Source organism: Pteropus medius, unplaced genomic scaffold (genome assembly GCF_902729225.1).
Source record: "Pteropus medius unplaced genomic scaffold, Ma_sr-lr_union100, whole genome shotgun sequence".
NCBI lineage: Eukaryota > Metazoa > Chordata > Mammalia > Chiroptera > Pteropodidae > Pteropus > Pteropus medius.
Window position 1 is genome coordinate 6,848,508 of NW_024354886.1, and position 24,655 is coordinate 6,873,162.

The 24,655-nt window shown below is 38.1% G+C and overlaps 1 protein-coding gene across 1 annotated transcript; it reads left to right on the plus strand.

Moving 5' to 3' along the window:
• The first annotated feature begins 4,200 nt into the window (after positions 1-4,200).
• On the plus strand, positions 4,201-12,019 carry LOC120597678 (DLA class II histocompatibility antigen, DR-1 beta chain-like). The gene is given in 5 exon segments (XM_039856321.1): positions 4,201-4,315; positions 8,043-8,327; positions 10,423-10,704; positions 11,411-11,521; positions 11,982-12,019. Coding segments are annotated over 5 exon segments (816 nt in total). The 5' UTR covers positions 4,201-4,215.
• The last annotated feature ends 12,636 nt before the right edge of the window (positions 12,020-24,655 follow it).

Genomic DNA, 24,655 nt, shown 5'->3' on the forward strand with positions numbered 1-24,655 from the left:
CTTCACCCACTCCTATCTTCTACCACTGCAGGGTGATTTCTTATTTCTCTCCCTAGTTGTAGTGCTTCTGTCTGTCTAGATCTGTGTTTCTGTAACAACTTTGGTTGCAAGAGGGATGAACAAAGCCTCTATCATCTATGCCATTTTTTCCCCTATCATTTTTTGAGAGTAGAGACTATTGGACAAAAGCAAAAGACTGAAACAATTAAGTAAATGTTATCTGTGTAAGCTTTTCTCTTATAATTGGTTTTTAGACTGGCTAAAGTTGATGTTTTAAATGATAACTCCTAGCATTAAGGGAGTGGTCCACAGAGATATAGAATGTGGACAGGAAATACTACAGCTGAATAATGTAAATATCTGTCATTCCTCGGGAATTTTTTGTTTGTTTTGTGCTTCTGCAAGTTTGGGAGTTTTTCACTGTTTCTATTATTTGGTGATCACTGTAGAAATAACACATACATAAAGTCCAAATTGAATCAGTATCTTTATCCAATTCTTGGATAACACATAATTATAAGACTGATTTAACACCCCACTCTCAAATTTATATTATTGTTTTGGGGTATTTCATTATGTATTACTTTTAAGCTCCACAGGATAATCTTAGTATTGATTTATTAGTTGATATATTTACTCCTCTTTGTTCTTCATTTCTCATTTCATCCCAGACTTTCTATCTGGAGCTACTTTCCTTATGCCTGGAGTACATTCTTTAGAATTTTCTTCATTAAAATCTACTGGTGGCAAATGATCTTGATTTTCATTAATCTAAAAATGTTTTCCTCATTCTTGAAGCATATGGTCACGAAGTGTAAAATTTTAGGCAAGCAGTTATTTTTCTTGGGCACAATAAAACACCACTGCACTATTTCTGGTGTCCGTTATTGCTGCTGAAAGCCAGCAGTTAGTCTAATTATCACTCTTTAAAGATAATTAACCTGCATTTAGCCCCTCTGGTTGCATTTAGGATATTCTTTTTGTCTTATATATTCTATTGTTTTACCAGGGTATGTCTAGTGTGTTTTATTTATACCATTTAGAATATTTTGAGCTTCTTAAATATGTGAATTGGTGTTTCATCTGTTATGGAAGCTATTTTCAGAAGAGGTAAGCATCATCATCAATGCTCATAAAGCATTCTTCAATATCTTCTGTACTCGGAAGCAGAATCTGGCTGGCTATGGCATAGGTTCAGTTTTTACTAGAAGGACAACTCACCTAGATTATCTGCTTATCGCTACCATGGTTAGCACAGCAGAATTCTGCACCTTCTATTGAATGGTGATTGTATATGGCTGTGGGATTCTGTATACCAGGTTTCTCATGCACTGGGATAGCTCATGACCCATTTGAGGGATGGCGCTATAATGCTTAATGGCGACAAAATTGCCTTTTGGGTTAATGGCTGTTTCTTTTCATGTTTGCCATGTGCTATTCTGAAGATTGGAATATTGTGAATCTATTACTTTGGGGCAGTTTTGTAACATAAACATCAAAATATATGATCTCCAGGGCTCTTTGTTTGAGATGGGAAAATGAATTGAAGATGATACTAAAAGACAACTTAACTTCATACTTTCCATAGAAGCTGGAATCCAGAGATGCTTCTGGAGGTATTTATACAAAAGATTTCCTTTTACATAAGACTTTTTAACCTAGAGAACCCTTCATTACTACTAGAGATCATTTTTCAGTGGGTTTGGAGATAATATTTAACCACAGTTAGTGGTAATGTTATACCTACCAAGGATATTTTTCATCTTTCTGGTCAGATATACAGCAAGCTGATGTATACCCTCTGTTGAACCTGTGCAGAGACCACTAGAAGTCACCTTACGGTCTCAAGGACTTTTCCCAAAGTCTATGAGATAAAATTTATATTTTTAGATGTTCAAATGTGCACTTAATATCCTGAAAAAACTGAAATAATAATTGAGAACAACAGATTGGATTTAGGGATTTTGAGGCCACTGTTATCTTTAATGAGAAGGAGACTTGTGCGGGAACTATGGGTAAATGCAAAATTTGTCATTTCCAAAGAAGAGTAAAGATGGTGATGAGGGAAATTTTTTGAAGGAACTAGAACTGCTACCTAGTAGCTGCCTTGAATTATATAAAATGCTGTCATTTATTAAAAGGAATCGTCTTATTGATATGCATATCCATGAATTAAAGTGATAAGAATAGTTTTAACATAAGGATACTATTCTCTTCAGAAATTGAATGTAAGGTGATATGATGTAATGACTAAGCTTGTGGGCTTTGGAATCACAATTGCTTGCTCAGTCTGGAGTGTCCCATTTACTAGCCTTGTGTCTTTACAAAGGTTATTTAACCTCCATCACTTTATTTTTTCCATTTGTGTGGATGAAAAGGGTACTTATTTCACTGAGATGATGTGATAATTAAATAAAAATATGATGTATAAAAAGCCCTTGATAAATCTGGGTACAGAGTAAAGTGCTCAAAATTGCTCATAAATTTTAGCAAATATATTTTTTATATTGAAGTACAATTGACATACAACATTATATTAGTTTCAGGTATATAACATGATTTGGTTTGTATGCTTCATAAAATGTTCACCAGAATAAGTCTCGTTAACATCTGTCACCATACATAGTTACAAATATATTTTCTTGTGATGAGAACTTTTAAAATCTACTGCATCCTCATGACATATTTATTTTATAGCTGGAAGTCTGTGTATTACATCCTCATGACTTATTTATTTTATAGCTGGAAGTCTGTACCTTCTGACTACCTTCATCCATTTCATCCACTAAATTTTAGTCATTCTTATTTCAGCAAAGTGAGTACTTTTTCACCACCGATATGAAGGCACATGAAGAACTGTGGTGGGTGTGAATTAATGCAGAACTTTAGATATGTATTTGTTCTTTAAAGTCCATTCATGATCTGAGACATTACATTTATATTAATATAATGTGTAATAATTATATAAAGTAGGATCAAATGTTTAAAATTATGTGATCACATCAAAGGATGTAATTCATAGTTTTTCCATAGTGTTCCTTCCATTTCCTGGACACTCTGTAATGTATTCATTAGCCAAGCCTTCTTATATTTTTTCTTAGGATAAAGCAAGAGAAGAGAATAAATAAGTGGACATGCCCCACCACGAAAATGAGAAAATCATAATAGGGACCAGGAGTAAGGAATTGAACATTTTTTCACATGAAATATTAATTATTCTAAAGCAGAGCTGTTGTGCCAAAGGCTGACTTTGAGTCCTTTATCCATCTCTCAGTCTTTGCATACTCTGCATCTCTGCATACTTTGATTTGGACAGTTGGCTTTATCACATTGTAAGTGTTAGTGCAATACAAAACCCTCCGTTCCACGTAGATCACCTCCTCTAAGCCCTTTTCTCCATGTGTATTCTGGAGGTACCACTAAACTTGGTGACAGCATCAGGAGACAAACCTGAAAAACTTTTCACTCGGGTTAATTTATTGACTAACTTTCAATTCTTTCCTTTATAAGAGACATTCCCTCCCCATAAGGAAGTACAGACTATACTCTCCAATCAACAGCTATAAGTCTGTTAAATCATCAGTCGGCAAGGGAGACTGCTCCTTGAGATGCTCACAGAATCACAACATATTCCAGTATTGAAATACCCAAAAGGTCACAGTGCCCTCATTTCAACTGTAAGAGGTTAAATCATTTCACCAAATATACAACACTAAGTTATGGTGCACTTAGGACAGATTGAAGGTCTCCTAGCTTGCAATCATCTTCCCTCCACCCCCCTCAGCTCCTAACACACTCACTCACACATTTGTCAAAAACAGTTCTGTCTTCAAGTAAGAGAAATTAATGCTCCTAATGAACTCAAACTCATGTGCACATCACTGACCAGCACAGAGCTGGCTCACAATAGGGGCCGAAAAAATGTTTCAGATACAAGTGGATCAAACCTTTAAAGCACTGAATTAAAACAATCTTTTTAATGCAAGAAATTCTAAGTTTCAGAAGAGGTCTTTCATACTGAATCTTTAACCAGTAACTAATGATGCTAGTAATTTCTGATGCTGATTGGTTCTCCAACACTGAGATTACCCAATCCAGGAACAAAGAAATGAGTTCCATGGTTCCTATTATTTGGGATGTGGGTGGAGGAGAGTCCTAGTCCTCATTAAGTGAGACTTACCTGCTCCCTGCATCCTGTCCTCTCTGCTTTCCAGCATGGTGTGTCTATTGTTCCCCGGAGGCTCCTGGATGGCAGCTCTGACAGTGATACTGATGGTGGTGAGCCCTCCATTGGCTTGGGCCAGGGACACCTCACGTAAGTACACACATTATGGGTTAGCTATTGTGGGGGTGAGGGAGAAGGAAGGGAATTAGCTTTGTCACTATGTCTAGGCCATGTCCCTTTGTAAACTGTGACATTTTCTTCAATGACCACCTATCTTTATCATTTGGATCCTCATTTCTTTCCAGAACAAAGGAGCCTGGCTGTTTGCCCTCTGTGAGAGCTGCACAAGGGACTCCACATATAGGCCATTTCTTCTCAACTCTCTTCCAGTAAAACCTCTCCAGCCTTGCATCCCATTCACTCAGGAGCTGGGGAAAATTTTTAAATTATAATGTTAAAATAATTCCCCATCCAGCAGTTCCATTTATTATGTTGAGTTGTGCCAAGAAAAGGGAAAGTTTCTCTGAAATTTTATGGGGAGTCAAAAAAGAATTAGAAGGGTCTCTTCTAGAAGATCCTGTGTTATGGCCTCAACAGGATCTGTGATGTTGGTGCTACTCCCTAATATGTGAAGATATATCAAGTGGCCTCCCTCATTATTTCTTTTCCTTGCTCCTTGAACTCCAGTGTTTATAAGGCCTGTATCCTGTGCTGGAGGTTCTCTGACAGAATTTTATGTGAAGCTACTGGAGGGTTACAAGGAGAGTCAATTTACATTTATTTGAAAAAAAAATCATTCTAGCTGCCACGTGGAGCTTGAATGGTAGGGGTTCACAAGTAGAGTCAAGGAGACCATTTAGGAGCCCGGAAGATTTCTCCAAGGAAAACATGCCTGTGGCTTCATTTAGTGTGGTAGTGCTGAAGACAGTGGTAAAAACAGATTTGAGATAGATATTTGTATGACTTGATAATGAATTAAAGGGAGGAAAGTTCGAAAAATCAGGCTTATCTAAGGATTTTGTCTTGAATAATTTGAATAAATTTGGTGGTGCTGTTTATTGAGATAGAGAAGACTGTGGAAGAAAATAATTTAAAGTGGGAAGTTAGGAATAAATATTTTGTTTAAGTTTGAAATGATTGTTTTGACATTTATGCGGAGCTGTCAATAGGACAATTGAATATGTGAGACTGGAGTTCAGGGGCTGGCCAGGGCTGGAAGTATATATGTTGGTGTTATTGACACATGTACTATGTTAAATTGCAAGAAAATGGAGGTGGTTACATAATGAGAGACAGGGAGACAGAGACAGAGACAGAGATGGAGAGTATGTATGTAGCAGACGAGAAAGAGGCAAGAGCCAGCAAAGGGGACAGAGAAAGGGTGACAGCGATGTTGAGGAAACCCTGGAAAATGCGATGCATGGAAGTAAGGGAAAGTAGATTTTTCTAAGAGGACGGTGAGGCCAGCTGTGATAAGAACCTCTAAGAGGTGAGTGAACTAAGAACATGACAGAGAAGTGAGCACTGGGTTTGGTGGACATTGCAGTCAGTGGAGTATAAAAACTGGAAACCAGGTTGGACCATTTGAAGAGAGATGGGAGCTGAAGAAGTAAAGGATGGACTACAGATAAGTCTTTTGAGTAGCTGACCTCAGGAAAGACTGTGCTCTGAGATCAGGGAGTCAGCTGGATCTGAAGTATAAGAATAAAAGAGCCTGAGAAGCTGGGAGGACTAGAAAACCAGAGATGTTCAGTCATCAGCAAGGAAGCACTAGTTGCCTTGAATGCTGTGGTAACTGGTTATACAAAAAGCCATTAATTATACAGCAATATTAATTGGTGGCCTAGACTATACTTGTTATTACCTTAGATGATATAGTGATCTGCCCTCCATCCGCATGAAGCACCATAACATTTTGCACTTACTACGTACCAGGCCTATAAATTTCAGTATGCAGTTCTCAGACAACTATCCTATCTTGTCTGTAGCAATTAAAAACATACATATCTATGGAATCTAAAATTCAAAGAATTTAAGTAATTTACCCAGTGTCACATAGTTAGTGCTAGAACCCAGATTATATAGTCTAAATTCAGAATCTAGAAAGTTCCTCTCTTCTATGTTAGCACACTTCTTTTGTATTAGGTTCATGTATATTCTATTATTATACATAAACCAATGTGTCTGCCCTTATGTGTTCAAATTGGTAATTCGTAATAAAATTAGTTGAAGACAGTTGCAAAATGATGATGAAGATATTATTTGCCTTAGGAAGTTAAGGAATAGAAAGATCTTGTGAGCTTACATTCATACAGGGGATAAAAATTAAAATAGCAATGTATTTATTGAGTACTTATTATGTGATTAGCACTAGGAAGAATCACTATTTAATTTCACACCTCACAATATCCTGTGAGGAATATACTATCATTAAATTTACTTTAGTGATAAAGGAAAAAGACTCATGGGTCTTAAAAACTGACCCATTGGAAGAGCTCATGTTCAAATTCAGGGTTTCTAATTCTAGAACTTGGACTCTACTCACCATTAGTGAATAGTGTCTTGATTTGGTCTGAACTATTGATGAAAATTCTGACGTTCATTTATACCAGTGTGGGTCTTAGTGTTGGTGGCAGTGAGATGCAAAGGCTGCTAGTTCCAATAATTAGAAGAAATTTTTATTCATTTTGCATTTATTATTTGAAAAGTTTCATGCAGCTTCACAGCTTTACACTATGTGCAGGCTAACGAACATATATTGAAGAACACAAAGAAGTATCAAATACACTCTTCCTGAGATTTATTAGCAAGTTGGCCTAGGGTTCCCAAATAAAATTCGGGATGCCCAATTAAATCTGAATTTCAGTGAAACAACAATAATTTATCTGAAATCTAAAATTAACTGGGCATCCTGTATTTTAATTTGCTATTTCTAGCAACTGCGAGTTGGGCACATGAACATGGACTAACAGTGCTAACCATACAAGCTAACATACAAAAATACACACAGAAACACGTAAAAAAGAACTTTTTTTTTTTATTTTTCAACTTTCTCATGTGTCAAGAAGGTACCAGAGAATTTGTGAATAGAAAAATAGCTCTGGTATGATCAGGGTCTACTGTTCTCTGTCATCGTCTCTAAGCAAAGTCTGGGGCCTGATCATTTTTTGTAAACTGTCTATATGAAAATGTCATCTTCTTTTAGTTTCTCCCCTTCTGAGAGGACTTGACTACAGAAGTGAGAGTTCTACATCTGGCCAAGGCTGGTTATTTGGTAATGACTGACATTTTGGGATTAGGAGACAAAGTTAAAAAATGAACACAGAGCTGGCTCACAATATGGGCCCAATAAAATGTTTCCGACACAAGCGGATCAAACCTTTAAAGCACTAAATTAAAACAATCTTTTTAAGGCAAGAGATTCTAAATTTCAGAGGAGGTCCTTCATACTGACTCTCTCACCAGTAAGTAAGGATGCCAGTCACTTCCGATGCTGATTGGTTCTCCAACGCCTCGGTGCCTATTACTTGGGATGTGGGTGGAGGTGAGCCTTAGTCCTCACTGAGAGAGACTGGCTGTGGGACGATAGGCGTGAGCCCTGAGTGTCTTTCGGGTACAGGCGTCCAGGAGGAGGTGGGGACGCGGCAAACCCTCCTCCAGCTCCCGCTTGGGGGTCTGCAGCCAGCACGGAAGCCGAGCGGATCCCAGAGCTGGGGATCAGAGGGGTCTCCCTTCGCCGCCGCAGGCGGGTGAAAGATGAACCGTCGGCGCTGCTAGTTGGAGGTGCTGGTGTCTGTCCCCTCCGCAATGGGCGGCGTCGCCGTCAGTCTGTTCCCAAGAACCCGCCCGGGTGACCGCAGCGATCCTGTTCCCACAGCACATTTCTTGTTTCTGACAACGTCCGAGTGTTATTTCTTCAACGGGACGGAGCGGGTGCGGTTCCTGGACAGATATTTCTATAACGGGGAGGAGCACCTGCGCTTCGACAGCGACGTGGGGTTGTACCGCGCGGTGAACGAGCTCGGGCGGCCGGAGGCCGAGTACTGGAACTCGCAGGCGGACATCTTGGAGCGGGCGCGGGCCGCGGTGGACACGTAATGGCACAACTACGGGGTGTTGAGGAGTCGAGCAGCGGCGAGACCGGGGGAGTGACTCAGTCGGGGTGACCGTGTAGCACTGTAAACGAGGGGACGTGGGAGGGTTGCTGTCGGGGACACTGTGTGTGACTCCGGCGCGACTGTGAGGGGTGCGCTGCGCGGTGAGCTGGGACAGAGTGTGTGTGGTGCGGGGAGTGCGGCTGGGGTCTGAGCGTGAGAAGTGGGGGATGCAGGAGGGGGAGTCAGTGGCGATTGGCTGGGTGGCCGCTGTGGGGAGCTGGTTGAGCGGCCGGGACTGGAGTGGTAGAGAAGCAGATGGTGGGAGTGGGGGTCAGAGATGGGGGAAGGGAGGTTTACGGTGCTGTCTGGTTGGTGAAGGATTAGGGGAGCAGAGATGAGAGATGTGCGGAGGAGAGTCACAACAGTCTGTCTTGGCTGCACCCTTCTTGATTCCGAAAGCCCTGGAATAAGGGTGCCTCTGTTTGTTGCATAAGCATTTTATTGAAAAGTGTCAGACTAATTTTTGAGGGGTGGGGGGAACATCTGAAACACCTCTGATCTTTCTGGGGCTTATTTTAGGTCTAGATTTCTTGCTTTCTCCGCCCCTAAGTCTATATATTTTTACATAGTTGAAATGACTGTGAAACCAGCTTTCCGAATTATAATTTTGTTACTTAACATAACAATGTAACTATTCTTTTAAGCTAACAGTATTCAAGTAGTTATATAATATTTCTTTTAATGGTTGGAACAATTTACCTCACATTCCCCTTTGTTACATCTTTTGAAATTTTACATATTTTTTATTTTTAATTTACATTCCTTTTATTTCTAGGGCTCACGAACATTTTTTCACATATTTCTTGGCTACTTGTTGTTACTACTCTAAGAATTATCTATTGTCCACTATCTCTAGGGTCCTGGTGTTTCTCTCAATGATTTTATGGGTTCTTTATGCAGTAAGGTTGTTAACACTTTGCTGATATTTGATTCAGCATTTTCCCCAGTTTGAGGTTTATTTTGAGATTCAGTTCATTATTTTTCATAGGAATTCAAACATTTAATTTAATGAAATATAGCACAAAATCAGTAGCAATGATTTACCATCAATCTTAAGCCTACCATTTTGTGGTATTTAAAACTGTTTTTCCCCATGTTTCTCTTTTTTTTTTTAAATTGTATTTATTGATGCTGTTCATATTGGGAATTGTCTCAGGCACTAAGCACAATTGTTAATGAGTCCCAAACCTTGTCCAGAGCTCAAATGTCAGCTTAAAAAGAGAGACAATTGTAACATGATAACAATTTCAATAATATATATGCTTGTTTGCAAAGGAGAGGGATTGGATCTGCTGAGTATAAATATAAGAAATTAAAAAATGAGTGACTGCTTTTTGCTCCTTTTCTTCTCCTCCAGGACTCATGCTTTCCTGAAACTCAGTGTTAGAGAATCACCTGTGCCTTTCTTGTTGCCCAGGGTAGAACCATTTCTGTGGTGCTCTAAGCTGTGAGTGTAGCATTCCCAGGATATCATACTCTGTATCTCTTTTTCCCCAAGCCGTTAACCAATTCACCCTCACTACTTGAATCATATTTTCTCTCTAATTAAGGATAACAAAGAGCTAACAGACATTGAAGGCTAAATCTCAGTTATCACTTTAAATATTTTAAGTGCATTAATTCTCACAGAACCCTAAGAGATAAGTTAGTATTTTCTCTCTCTTTATAGGTGAGAAAGCTGAGGCACAGAGGAATGTAAAAACTCCCTCAGCATCAATCAGTAAGAGGATTTGCACTCAGGCAGTCTGGCTCCAGAATTCATGCTTTTAATAACATACTACATGCCTTGCAAAGATTTATAAACACCATTTATAAATTTATAAGACATTTATAAAAACAATGAATGACTGTTTCATGCTATGAAAAAAAAAAAAGAACAAAAACTCCCACAAACTTCCTCAACATCTCTCAAATCTGACCTGCCTGTGCTGTGAGGATTAGCTTCCAGGCTCATGGCACTAACTCCTGTGCAGCCACATGGCCAGCCCTGAGGGAGGCTTGCCCAAGACTAGATCTGGTACCAGAGACTGGAAGCAGAAAAGCTGCCCACCAGGAAGACTTTGTCTTCCTCACATATCCCCTCCACCTTTTCTCTCCTAGTTGAGCCTACAGTGACTGTGTATCCTGCAAAGACCCAGCGCCTGCAGCACCACAACCTCCTGGTCTGCTCTGTGAACGGTTTCTATCCAGGCGACATTGAAGTCATATGGTTGCGGAATGGCCAGCAAGAGGAGGCTGGGGTCATCTCCACAGGCCTGATTCATAATGGAGACTGGACCTTCCAGACCCTGGTGATGCTGGAAACTGTTCCTCAGAGTGGAGAAGTCTACACCTGTCAAGTGCAGCACCCAAGTCGGACAAGCCCTATCTCAATGGAATGGAGTGAGAAGCTTTCTGACTTCATAAATGCCTCACCCACCATGAGGGCATTTAGCTTAACCCTGAGTGTCAGGTTCTCCGCTCCCCACACGATATTTTCATTTGCTCCATGTTCTCCTCTCCTTCAGCACAGGTCCTCGGGGGTAGCCCGGTGATAATTTCTATAAATACCTATAGCTCCTGGGAGGCAATTATGGATGGCAGACAGAAAAGAGATTGTCCCTATTTTGAGCCTTCCCATGAGATCACATGTCATGGTTCTCCCTTGGTCCTGGGATCAATCAGTCCCCTATCTCAGGCTGAGCCAGTACTTCTGCACTGTTTCTCTGAGTTGTTCATTGTGATCTGAGAAGAGGCACATCCTCTACAATGTAGGGACCTTCCTGACACGAGCGACTCCAATCTCTGCTCTCCCTTCTATTAGCTCTGTTACCCTAGACAAGCTACTCAACCTTATTGAGTCCCAGCCTCCTCCTCCATCAGATATTGAAGAAGTAGTCTTATTTCAGGGCTGTGATATTTAAAGGAGTTCAATGCCTGAACCTTGTATCTACTCAGTGTGATTTTTAAGTCTGTTTTCTAGAAATGGCCAATTGTTCTGGGAAGAAGGGTAGCCTTCTTTCCCCATTGTCAAAGCTCTCAATCCCAGAGTCTCAACTAGAGAATTTAGATTTGGGGTAAAATGACTAAAACTAGCTTCTTCTCTCAGGAGCACAGTCTGAATCTGCACAGAGCAAGATGCTGAGTGGAATCGGTGGCTTTGTTCTGGGGCTGCTCTTCCTTGGGGTGGGGCTATTCATCCACTTCAGGAATCAGAAAGGTAAGGAACCTGTTGGCAGCTGAGATTCCTCATAGATGTTATGGGGGAAGAAATATGACTTTGCTCAAGTTCTCTGCATCTCAGAGGCTTACATAAAGCCTCTTTACCCTGGTCAATCTCAAATTTCCTGGAAATCCAGAAACAAACAGTCCATGGTTTGAAACATAAGGAGCTATGGCCTATAGAGGTAAGCAAAGAGTTAACATGCATGGTGATCTTAGGTCAAGATCTTGGGGCAAATGAAAGAAGAGGCACTAAAGCTAATGAAATGACACTGAATTTGTGTGACAGAAGCTTCATGGGTCACTGCTTTTAGTTTCTGCTCTCCTCTCTACTGAGGTATCATGTGATATCAATTGTCATGTTAGAGAAATCTTAGGAGGGTGGTCTGGGGCACAGAACATTATGTTTGGGGACAGATTTACCTCTATATCTTTATTATTTCTCTTCTCTTTCCCAGGACACTCTGGACTTCAGCCAACAGGTAATGCCAATTAGTTCTCTTTTAGAGACATACTCAGTTTCCCTAGAAAAGAATGTAGAGGTGACAAGACAGGAGACAGAAATAATGGGAAAGACTTTGGATCTGACTTCTGATCAGGCAGTTTGCAGCAAAGCTTCTTCTCGCCACTTAATAAAAGGCCTGCTCTCTAAAGTAGCTTTGGCTCAGGGTGACGTAAGAAATTTTTTCCTCCTTACTTCAGTGCTATAACATGAGGTCCCGAGGGAGGGGAAAAGAGGACGCTTGTTGAGTTAGATCTGGATACAACACTCCTCTCTCTTCTGCAGGACTCCTGAGCTGAAGTGAAAATGCTGTCACTCAAAGAAGAAAGAACCTTCTGTCCCAGATTCTTTGCAGCGTGAAAAGATTTCCTGCTTGGCTCTTATTCCACAAAGGGGATTCTTCCTCAGGATCTGGTTTGCTCCTGGTTCAGTGATCCTACAGAAAATGTCCTCCCTGATGGCTTCCTCAGCCTCTGCTCTTGACCTGGAAGTTCCCAATATTGTTTGCAGTATCTTGTCTTTATTTTTTCCCTGTCCCCTTTGTATTCAACCCTCAGTGCTGCCTGTGTATCTGAACTGGCCTTTTGCCCACATTTCTTTATGAAGATTTTCTCAAATAAACATGAAGTAAAAATCTCTATTTCATATACCTTCGAGGACAAGAAGTAGAAAAAAAAGAAGAGAGATTCCATGACAATTCAACCATGGTTTTCATTTATATTTCTAAATTTTGGTCACATGTGGATCTGGAAGGTTTCCTTGTTTTCTTCCGTGCCTTTTCATAACTTTCTAGTATTCTGTAATTGGGCATGTTTTCCTGAGCTAGTAGAAAGCCCTTAATGAACCCATGTCATGGTGGTCTCCTACATCTTCGTGTTCCCAAAGACAAACACACAGGTCCCTTCACACAACAGGGTACAGAAATGGGACACAAATATAAGAAATGCAGGTAACTTGTAAGGATATTATGCCTTCAAAATTTTTATAAAGATGTTCTTTTATCTCTTTTTCTCTGATACTTAAAAAAGAAAGTATCTAAACCTGAGTACTCTCTTTTCATAGATTAAGGGTAGGCTTCAACACTTCAATCTTTTTTTTTTCTGTCTCTGAGGTAAAAATTGCTGGCATGGTGTCTTTTTGGCTTGAAAAGTACCCTTCCCCGTAAATAGGTCTTGGAATAGGCCAACAGGACACAGTAACAATTTTAGTAGAAAAGATGCATTTCTGAGATCTTCCAGATTGTGTGACAAATTTACTGCCTGTCACAGGAGAATCCTGTATGGATCTTACCGTAGCAGAAACCAGAGGCAAAGCTGGGAGACAAAGGGGAATGCATAGATACATTGATGTGCATCCAAACAATGAGACGCTCCGCACTGGAATAAAAACTGAGAATACCGTGCTATGGAATAATTTTCAAAATGTATTTGGTGCAAGATACAGGAGTGTTTGTATAGTATTAAACATTGAAAAAAAATAAAATAGAGGAGGAGAATAGGAATATATAGCTATACCCATTCTCTCTCTCTCTCTCTATCTCTATCTCTCATGCACATTTATCTGTGTAAATAGGAACAATGGAGAATTTTTTTTTAAAAAAAATGGTTGCCTGTAGAGAAAACAGGGTTGAGAGAGACAGAGCTAAAAGCTAGACTGTTCTAAATATATCTTATTTAATAATAGTTTTATCTTGAGAAACATTCAAATATTTTCTATAATAGAAAGTTTAAATCAAAAGTTTAAAAACAATACATAAAAACTAAAAACAAACAATAGAAATTAACTTGACAAAAAGTATATAATGAGAAGCAAGCTAGAAAAGTAAATCAAACTTTTTTGACTCTTGCACAAAATATTGTGAAACAATAATTATAAATTAGTATATAGTTTTAAATTTCACAGACTTTAATAACATAAGGAGTTGGTTTAAATTTTAGACAAAGGCAATTAATTTGTTTAAAAGATAATGGGTGCTATTGTTTCATCTGAATTGTCAGTTTCAAAGGTAAATAAAATATAAGTAGATAATTGATTCAGAAGTTTATTTCAAAGGAATAGTCATATGAATACAATTTACTGCTGTCAGAGATAACTATTATGCATAAAGCTTATTTTATGCATATTTTAATTATGTTATGTGAGACTGGTTATCATCCTGTAGGAATTTGATAAGCAATAGTAACATCTGCCATATGCAGATGTTTTTTATCTGCAAGTTGAGATAAATTCTGTTTAATCCCAGGGTTGCAACTTTAATTTCGCTTTATTCTCTGAGATGAAGAAATGAGTTGTCTCATTTTATTTGAGAACTGTGGTGTGAAATTATAAGACAGAATGAAAGTGTATGGCATAAATATTGAAATGTGCTTTATTTTTCCTTAACATATTGTCTCACTTGTCAGATAGATCTAATGTAGGACACTTCCAGTGTTGGTCAATTCATGTCAATGGCATCACCAATGATCCTAGGGCTTTGCATCTCATATTTTTATCATACACCACATGTCAGCATTCCTGAGACGGTAGTAGGTTGCCTATAGCAACTTTAGTCTTCATATTCTCTCACAAGGACTTCCAAAGGCAGGAAAAGAGAACCATTCCTTCTTAAGTGATTTTCATAAGGAGCAACTAGATTTTACCAGAGCCCTCCCAGCAGACCCACTTCCACACATATTAGGAGCACCCTGGGTTTACACTGGTAGGCTCAGTGGAACCATGATTCACCCTTTGTGAAGTGGGCCTACCTCCCTTGATGCATGTGAGAAGAAAAGGAGCAAAATCATATTTTTAAGAAAGAAATGGTAGATAGAGTAGGAGAGAATGAATTTAGAGTACATAAAGTATAGTTTCTGGTACTATCAGATTGTTTATATTTTAATTATTTCCTCATGAAGCGTGATAGATTCTTGATGGGAAGCATCAATTCAAGATTGTGAGGTTTATTTTTTTTTAACTGAGTATTAAATTCTAGCCATACATCTAATTACGACAAACAAATAAATAAGCAAGCAAGAGGATTATTTATTCGTTTTTAAAACTTATGCTGATAGTTAATTTTATGAGGAAAAATATATTTTCATGGAAATTTTTGAAAAAAGACATAATTAAAAATGACTAGCTTTATAAGATGCTAGAACCTATTATACATTAATTTTAATAAACATTTTCTAATTGATTAATTATTGGCTAAATAACACCAGTAAAACAGAGTTCACAATTAGGTCCTTGAACAGTTGAGGTTTAGTTTAAGATAGGGTTTCAAATTGTTGGTAAAATTTATCTTAAACTCATTTAAGAAAATGGATCCTTGGTGATTAAAAACAAAACAAGAAAATTAAATACGAGTTATTTCCATTACCATCACTAATGTTATATGTTTGGGGATAAAAAGCCTTTCTAAAATCCTGATGCATTGTTGATGGGAGTATATAATTTATAATTAATTTGAAAAACACTTGGGAAATTTATTCTTTTTTCAAATTAAATTTATTGGGGTAACAGTTAATAAAATTACATAGGTTTCAAGTGTACAATTCAATAATACATCATCTATATATTGCATTGTGTGTTCACCACCCGAAGTCAAATACCTTTGTCTCACAACATATTTAACCCCCTTGACCCTTATTTATCTCCTCTTCTCCCAACCTTTTTCTCTGGTAATCACTAAACTGTTGTCTATGGCTCTGAGTTTTTGTTTGTTTTGTTTATTTGTTGTTTTCAGTTTTATATCCCACATATAAGTGAAATTGTATAGTTCTCAACTTTTTCTGTCTGGCTTGTTTCACTTAGCATGATCTCGAAATCCATCCATGTTGTCACAGATGGCAGTATTTCATCTTTTCTTATGGCTGAGTAATATTCTATTGTATATGTATACCACATCTTTTTTATCCAATCATCTATCAAAGGACACTTCGGTTGTTTCCATGTCTTGGCCACTGTGAATAATGCTGCTATGAACATTGGTGTCTTCTTCAATTTTTTTTAATAATGCCTTGCAGTTTTCAGTATATTAGTTCTTCACATGCTTCACTAAGTTTATTCCTAGGATTTTTATTCTTTTCGTTGCAATTGCAAAAGAAATTTTTAAAAAATTTTCTGAAATGTTATTATTAGTGTATAGGAACACAATGGATTTTTGTGCAAACTTACTGTATTTGTTTATTGTTTCTAATAGTTTTTTGGTGGAGTCTTCAAGGTTTCCTATAAAAGAATCATGTCATCTGCAGAAAATAAAAATGTAGGACCAGATGGCTTTCCTAGTGAATTCTACCAGTCATTCAAAGAGAACTAATATTTATACTTCCTAAACTCTTCCAAAAACTGAAGAAGAGGCAATACTTTTTAACTTATTTTATGAGGCCAACTTTACTCTAGTACAAAAACCTGGCAAGGATAAGACAAAAAAAAAATATTACAGACCAATATCTCTAATAAACACAATGCAAAAATCCTAAACAAAACACTAGCAATTCAAATACAACTATACATTTAAAAGATTATACATCATGATCAAGTGGGGTTCATTCCTGGGGCACAAGGATGGTTCAACACAAATCAATCAATGTGATACACCACATAAATAAAATGGGTATAGATGGAAAGTACTTCAGCATGACAAAGGCCACATATGAGAAATCCTCAGCTAATATCATACTTAATTGAAAAAAACTGAAAGCTTTCCCTCTAAGATCAGGAACAAGACAAGGTTGTCCACTCTCACCACTCTTATTCAATATAGTATTGGAAGTCCTAGCTAGAGCAATCAGGAAAGAAAAAGAATAAAAGGCATCCAAACTGGGAATGAAGAAGTCAGATTGCACTTTTTGTACTTGGACAATTTCTTAAAAAGTCAAAAATACATTTGCCGTATGAAGTCACTTTTTGCACTTGGGCAATTTCTTAAAAAGTTAAAAATACATTTGTCATATGACTCAGTGATTCCTCTCCTTGGAATCTACCTAAAAAAAATGAAAACATATGTCCTCACAAATATATGTATGTAAATGTTCATAGCAGCATTAGTCATAAAGCCAAAGACCTGAAACAATACGAATATCTATCAGTTAAGATAAACAAAATGTACTATATTCATATAATGAAATACTATTCAGTAATAAAAAGTAACAACTGAAAAACATAAAAAGAAGAAAATGATACATGCTACAAAATAAGTTAACTTAAAAAATGTTATACTAAGTGAAAGAAGCAAGACACAAGAGACTATGCAAGATTCCATTTACATAATATATCTATAACCGGCAAATTTGTAGACACAGAAAGCAGATCAATGGGTGCTTGGGATAGGGGAGGAGATTAACTGTAAACAGAGAACATTTTGAAGACGATAGAAATGTTCTAAAACTGGATTGTGGTGATAGTTGCAACCTATAAGTTTACTAAAGTCATTGAATTTTACATGCATAAAAAGTGAATTTTGTGGTATGTAAGTTATACCTCAATAAACTTGTTAAAAATAAACTTTTTAAAAAAGAAATCTTCCTAAGGAAGACAAAATCTGAAAGATATACCAGAAAAAAATTATTTGATTAAAAAATTTTTTTAATTGAAAGAAGTAAAATTAAAAGAAATACATAAAGCTCAGGAAAAAAACTGTGACACACATGTAGACATTAGACGTTCTTATTATGTAAAATTTCCAACAAGTCAGTAAGTTAACAGAAACCCAACAGAAAATTGGGCAAATTATACAGACCATTTACATAAGAGAATATACCAATGGTCAACAAACATAAAATGTTTATCAAAACTCACCGATAAACTGAAAAATGCAAATTCAAATAACAATATGATGAAATTTTCCTTCTTCCAAATTGGCAAATATAATAGTTTGCTTTTTAAATCATGGATTTAGAAGAGTCTATGAAAATGGATTCTTTCATTTACTACTATTAGAATAGTGAATGGGTGGCTGCATGGCAGTATCTACTATAATTAAAAATGCATACGCTATGTGACTAATGACAAAAATTTATTTTTAGATATCTATATTAAAGAAATGATATTATGTGAGCTCAAGGAGACATAAAGCAGAATGTTTGGAATAATAAAAACATTTTCAAATTCTGAAAGAAAAACTAAAATCTGTCTTGCTTATAAAAATTCTATACATCAAAATATTATGAAACATGTGAATGACAACATGCAACAAGATAATATTTAAGTATTATAAATGGCAATATAAGGATAAATTGCTATACCCTTTCGGTAGTTTAGATAATCCAATATTTCCATCCCAGGTGTTTACACTCTAGATAAATTCTCACATACATGCCCAAGATAACATAAAAAATGTAATAGGAAAGGAAAGAAACAGTCTGAATTTTCAGATAGAGAACGGATAAACTATGGGATAACAACCCAAAGAAATAATATACAGAGTTCTAAATAAATGAACTAGCACTATCAACATGGTTAGGGAATAAATTATAGTGCCAGTTAGGATGATGAAAATTACAAACTCCATCACTGCCACCATAAGAACAAGAAAAAATGTGTAAACTAAACCAAACAGATAAATATTTTTTAAAGACTTCAAAGGGCTTTAGATACAAAGAAATCTAACAATGCCAAATTCTGGAGATGAACAACTTCTGCTTAGGTAAGCATGGACAAGTGCACACTCTCAGCCCTTGAGACATCTGTTGAACATCAGAATGTGTGAGAAATTGGGCCTGGCACTGAAATGAAGATTGTGATGTGGTAAGGAGAAACCAGATAAGTTTTAAATAACTCTGTGGGCTTGTGTGATAAACTGGAATCTATAGAGGTCCCCCAAATAACACATGCTACTTTTCCCTGCCAGTTGATTTTCCTTCCAGAACTTTTGCTAGGTTTATGGTAGCGGGGTGAGAACTTGGGAGGTAGTTATATAAGGCAGAAAAACTTCTTTACAGTGTCATGTAAATGAACATCGGTAAGGAAATCAAAGATATGAACAATACTTAAACTATCTTGGTTTAATTAACATTTGTAATTGACATATACATAATACATAATAACTACAGGATAAATAATTAAATTTCACAAAGAATATCTATGAAATAAGCCATATGTTATGTACATAAAGCAAGTCTCAATAAATTTTACAGGATTAAAATCACACAGAATGTATTATTTTATTTGACCACAATCTTATTAAATTATAAATCAATAAGATTGGGACAATGGCCAAGTTTTTGGAAGTGAAATAATACACTTCTAAATAATCTACTGTCTATCAAAGAATAATCAGATGAGAAATTAAATATTTTAAAATAAAGGGAAAGATAAAATAAGAGAATATTGACTTGTGGTCAGGATGGATGAGTAGGTAAATGCTGTGCTCACCTCCTCCCATGACCACATCAAAATTACAACTAAACAATAGAACAACCATCCCTGAAAACCATCAGAAGACTAGCTGAACAGAACCTCCATAACAAAAGATATAATGAAGAAGCCACACTGAGACTCATAGGTGGGGCAGAAAAGCAAAACAGACAGGTTCACACACCCACGTGTGGTGGTTAAAAATTGAGAGGGATATCTCGGCTGTAGAGGTCTGAGGAGCAAAGGGTCTCAGCCTCACAGTGGGCTCCCCAGCCCAGAGCACCAGTGCCAGGAAGAGGAGCCCCCACAACATGTGTCATTGGAAATCAGTGGGGATTTAGTTCGAGTGAGGTGGAGGACTGCTATAGACACAGGTGTCTTCTTAAAGGGCCAAGCACAGACTCACTCACTAGCAAATGCTCAGGCTAAGCTCCAGAGAAGGAACTCAAAAAGTGCCAGGGACACACTAAGAGGAACTGAATTGTCTGGCTTCATGGTAAGGTCTGGAGGGGCAGCTCTGGCCATGAAAGAAGTGCTGGCAGGTGTCATTGTTCCTTTATTGAGCCCTCTCCCCGCACACTAGCAGGAGCAAGTGGGCTCCATTAACATGGCTAATACTGTTGGCCGCATCCTGATGATTTCCTGAGAACCTGCCTCACCCAACCCATGCACCAGCCTGAATCTCTTTCATTGGCTGTTCCTCACAGGCTGCTGGCCTTATGCTGTGGATTTTCTTAAAATTTCTCAAAGGCCCATAATCCCTAAAAAGCCACAGCTGGCCTTTGCATCCTTATACCAGGGGTCCCTAACTCCTGGGCCACAGACTCGTACTGGTCCGTGGCCTGTTAAGAACCAAGCTGCACAGCAGGAGGTGAGCTGCAGACCAGAGAGTGAAGCTTCATTTTTATTTGGAGCCGCTCCCCAGGGCTAGCATCACTGCCTCAGTTCCACCTCATATCATCAGGTGTTGGATTCTCATAGGAGGACTAGTCTCTGGTGCCAAAAAGGAACCACTGCCCTACACCACTTGCTACATAGCCTCCAGCCTGTCACCATTGGCAGCCAGCCTTTGTTCACAGCATAACTTCTCCCAAGTGCCTCCAATTCCAGCACAGGCAGATACCAACCACAGATTATGTTACTTCTCCTACCAAGTGGACCCGGGCAGGGCACAGACAGCAGCTAACCAGGGCCTGCACCAAAACCCCTTCCAAGGGGCCCCAGAATCAACAGAATCAGTAGCCAGCTTCAGATCACACCAGAGTACCACCCAATTAACTCCAAAAATTACATACACAAAGGGTGGGCTCAGCAAGCAATAGAGCCCCACTAGGGAGAATCCCTCTCTGTGGGGTCAGCCCCTGTACAACAGCTTGTCCACTGTAGTCATGGCCAGTCTTCACAGCCAGTCATCCTGAGGGTCAATGCCAACACTGACATGCCAATAGCAGTAAAGCTCAACTATAAAAGGAGGGCACATACAACCCACAAAGGGATACCCCTGGAGCGCCTGGTTTAGGTGACAAGGGAGTCTGCACCATTGAGCCCTACAGAAATCCTTCTTCATAAAGCCACACAGACTGGGAGATGTAGCAGATCTATATAATACATAGAAACAAACATAGAAAAGGGAAACAAACAAACATGTCCCAAATGAAAAAAAAAAAGAAGAACACTCGAAAATAAGTAAACAAAATGGGAGCAAGGAACCTACCAGATACAGAGTTCAAAACACTGGTTATAAGGATGATCAAAGAACTTAGTGAGAATTTTTTTTTAAAGCATAAAAAAGGACATAGATTTCATAAAATAGAATCAGTCAGAAATGAAAAATATAGAGGGAAATAGCGTAGATGATAGAGGCTCTGTTCATCCCTCCAGCGACCAAATCAAAGTTGTGACAGAAACAAGGAGCAAACGGCAAGGAAAATCGCCTGGAATCTAGATGAACAAGCCCTACAACTAGAGAGAGAACTAAAAATTCATCCTGCAATGGCAGAAGGTAGGAAAGGACGAGGACACGAGACTGTCCTGTTCAGAGTGGCTCAGTGGGACAGAGGCTACAGCAGTAGCAGCTGGCAGCTGCAGACCACTCTTAAAGGGGCTGTGTCTGCAACTGAGCTTTCGTGGTGATAGACCTGCTTGCTCTGAGCACCAGCACCAGGTCAGCTGCGTAGGGGACACCAGGGATTTACAGGGGGACACTGAGTTGTCAGAGCGAGGGCCAAGGGGAAACTCGCTCTGTACAGAAGTGCCCGTAGGATGCACTGTTCCTCTGTTGAGACCTCCCCACTCCCAGTGCGGACTCAGTGCCTCCATAATTGAGACGTCATCAAACTGGATAACAGAGATCACTCTACCCAGAAGATTCCCTGAAACTCTGCCTCCCCCAACTCTCAGCTCCACTCAAGCCACATCCAGGTGTGTCCTTGCTTAGTCAGGTGCCCCTTGCTGAACAGTGCCTAGACACACTGGTGGCAGCTGGCCTCAGTTTCTGGTGTGGCCTTTTGAGGCAACTACAAGCACAGCATCTGTGGATTGCTTGCTAAATCTTAACAGGTGGCCCTGGAGGGGTAGAGGTTTGGGCTAAGTTTGGCCTGCAGCTGAACCTCTCTCAGGATTGTGTCACTGGACACCGACTACACAAATCCACACCAATAAGACCAGAAGACTTAGGAGCTTTGCTTAGTACATAGAAACAGACACAGAAAGGCAGCAGAAATGGGAAGACAAAAAAGCAGAAACCATATGAGAGAACAGAACAGATATCCAGGAATAATGGAGTCAAGCATTCTAAAAGATGCAAGTTTAAAACACTGGTTGTAAAGATGCTCAATGAACTTTTGGGAAGTGTGGATAAATTCAGTGATATAAAAAAACATAAAAATGGAAATGGAAATTATAAAAGGGAACCAGTCTGAAATGAAGAACGCATTGAGATGAGAAGTATATTCAATGGAATAAATGAAGGAATAAACAAAGTGAATAAAGAAGAGAATCAAATGCCCTATCTACAGGATGGGAAAGCCAAGGGCACACAATCAGAATGGCAAGAGTAAAGATGCCAAGGCTATAAAAATAATTTAAGGAACATATGGGACACTATTAAGGGTCCAAATATCCATCTGATCGGCGTAACTGAAGAAAATTGAGATGTTGAACAGCTGTTTGAAGAAATAATGATGGAAAACTTCCCTAACCTGGTGAAGAAAATGAACATAAAATTCCAGGAAGCTCAGAGAATTTCAAAAATCAGGGATCCAAAGAGGCCCACACCAAGACACATCATAATTAAAATGTCAAAGGTTAAATACAAAGAGGAATCTTAAAAGCAACAAGAGAAAAAGATAGCTACCTATAAGGGAACACCCATAAGACTGACATCTGATTTCTCAAAAGAAACTATGCAGAACAGAAGGGCTTGGCAAAAAGTATTCGACAGGATGAAGAACCAGGATCAACAACCAAGAAAATTTTATCCAGAAAAGCTATCATTTAGAGTTGAAGGACAGATAAAGAGCTTCCCAGATAAAAATAAGCTAAAGGAATTTATCACCACCAAGGCAGTAATTCAGGAAATGTTGGAGGGACTTCTTTAAGAAGAAAAAAACATGTATCAAAAATAGGAATAAAGGATGGTAACAACTACATTGAACTACAAGACCCCTACATGTTGCCTATAAGAGACTCACTTTAGATTAAAAGACACAGACTAAAAGGAAGCAGATAGAAAAACATATTGCTTTGATGGGCCTAGAAGGTATTTAAGTCATACAGAGAAAGATAAACACTAAATGATTTCACTTATATGCAGAATCTGAGGAATAAAAAGAATAAATTAATCAAAAACAAACTCACAAATATCGTGGACAATTTGGTGACAGACAGAGGGCAGAGGGGTTTGGGGAGCTGAGAGAATGGGATGAAGGGTTAAAGAAGTACAAATTAGTAGGTGATAGATAGTCACAGGGATGGGGAGCATGGCATAAGTTAGCATTCATACGTTGTCTAGGTGGGGGGTCAGGGGATGGAGGGAACATTGGGGGGATCGTTTTATGAACTATATAAATGTCTAACCAATGTACTGTATACTTGAAACTAATTAAAATAACTAAATTTTAAAAATACAATTACAAAAAATTTTAAAAACTAAACTAAAACAAACAAACAAAAAAACATGATATCACCTCACACCTGTCAGAATGGCTATCATCAATAAATCAAAGAACAACAAGAGTTGGTGAGGATGTGGAGAAAACGAAACTCTCATACATTGTTGGTGGGATTGCAAATTGGTACAACCATTATGGAAAACAGTCTGGAGGTTTCTCAAAAAAATTAAAAATGGATATATCTTTTGACCCAGGAATTGCACTTCTGGGTATTTATCAAAGAATTCATAAAGATCTATGCCTATGTTCACGGCAGCACAATTTACAATAGCCAAGATATGGAAGTAACATAAATTCCCATCAACAGATGATTGGATAAAGGAATTATGGTTCATATATATAATGGATTATATTACTTGGCCATTAAAAAAAAATGAAATCCTATTATTTGCCACATGGATGGACCTAGAGATTATTATGCTAGTGAAATAAGTCAGACAGAGAAAGATAAATATCATATGATTTCACTTATATGTGGAATCTAAGGAACAAAAAGAACAAACAAATCAAAAACAGACTCACAAATATAGAGGACAATCTGGTGACAGACAGAAGGCAGAGGGGTTTGGGGGGCTGGGAGAAAGGTGAAGGGTTAAAGAAGTACAAATTAGTAATTGATAGATGGTTACAGGGATGGGGAGCGTGGCATAGAGAATACAGTTAACATTAATGTAATGGCTATGTGGAGAGCCAGAAAAGAGAAAGAGCAATTAGGGGGATCATTTTAGAATCTATATAAATGTCTAACCAATGTACCATATACTTGAAACTAATTATAAAATAAAATTTTAAAAAATAAATGAATGGAGACTATCTTTACCAGCTGAAAACCTCAACCTAGTAAAGATGTCGATTCTCCTCTAAATTGATATCCTAGTTTACTCTAATTTCAATCAAAATCCCAGCAATAATTTTAATAGTTGTAGACAAAGTTATTCTAAAATTTATAAGAAAAAGCAAAGGAATTAGAATAGATAAAACAAACTTGATAAAGAAAATTAAGTTGAGAGATCACTTTAACCACATTTAAGACCTTTATATAGCTATGGAATCAAGACTGATGGGTATTGTGCAGGAATGGACATAAATTGATGGAACAATATAAAGAATCCAGAAATAGATC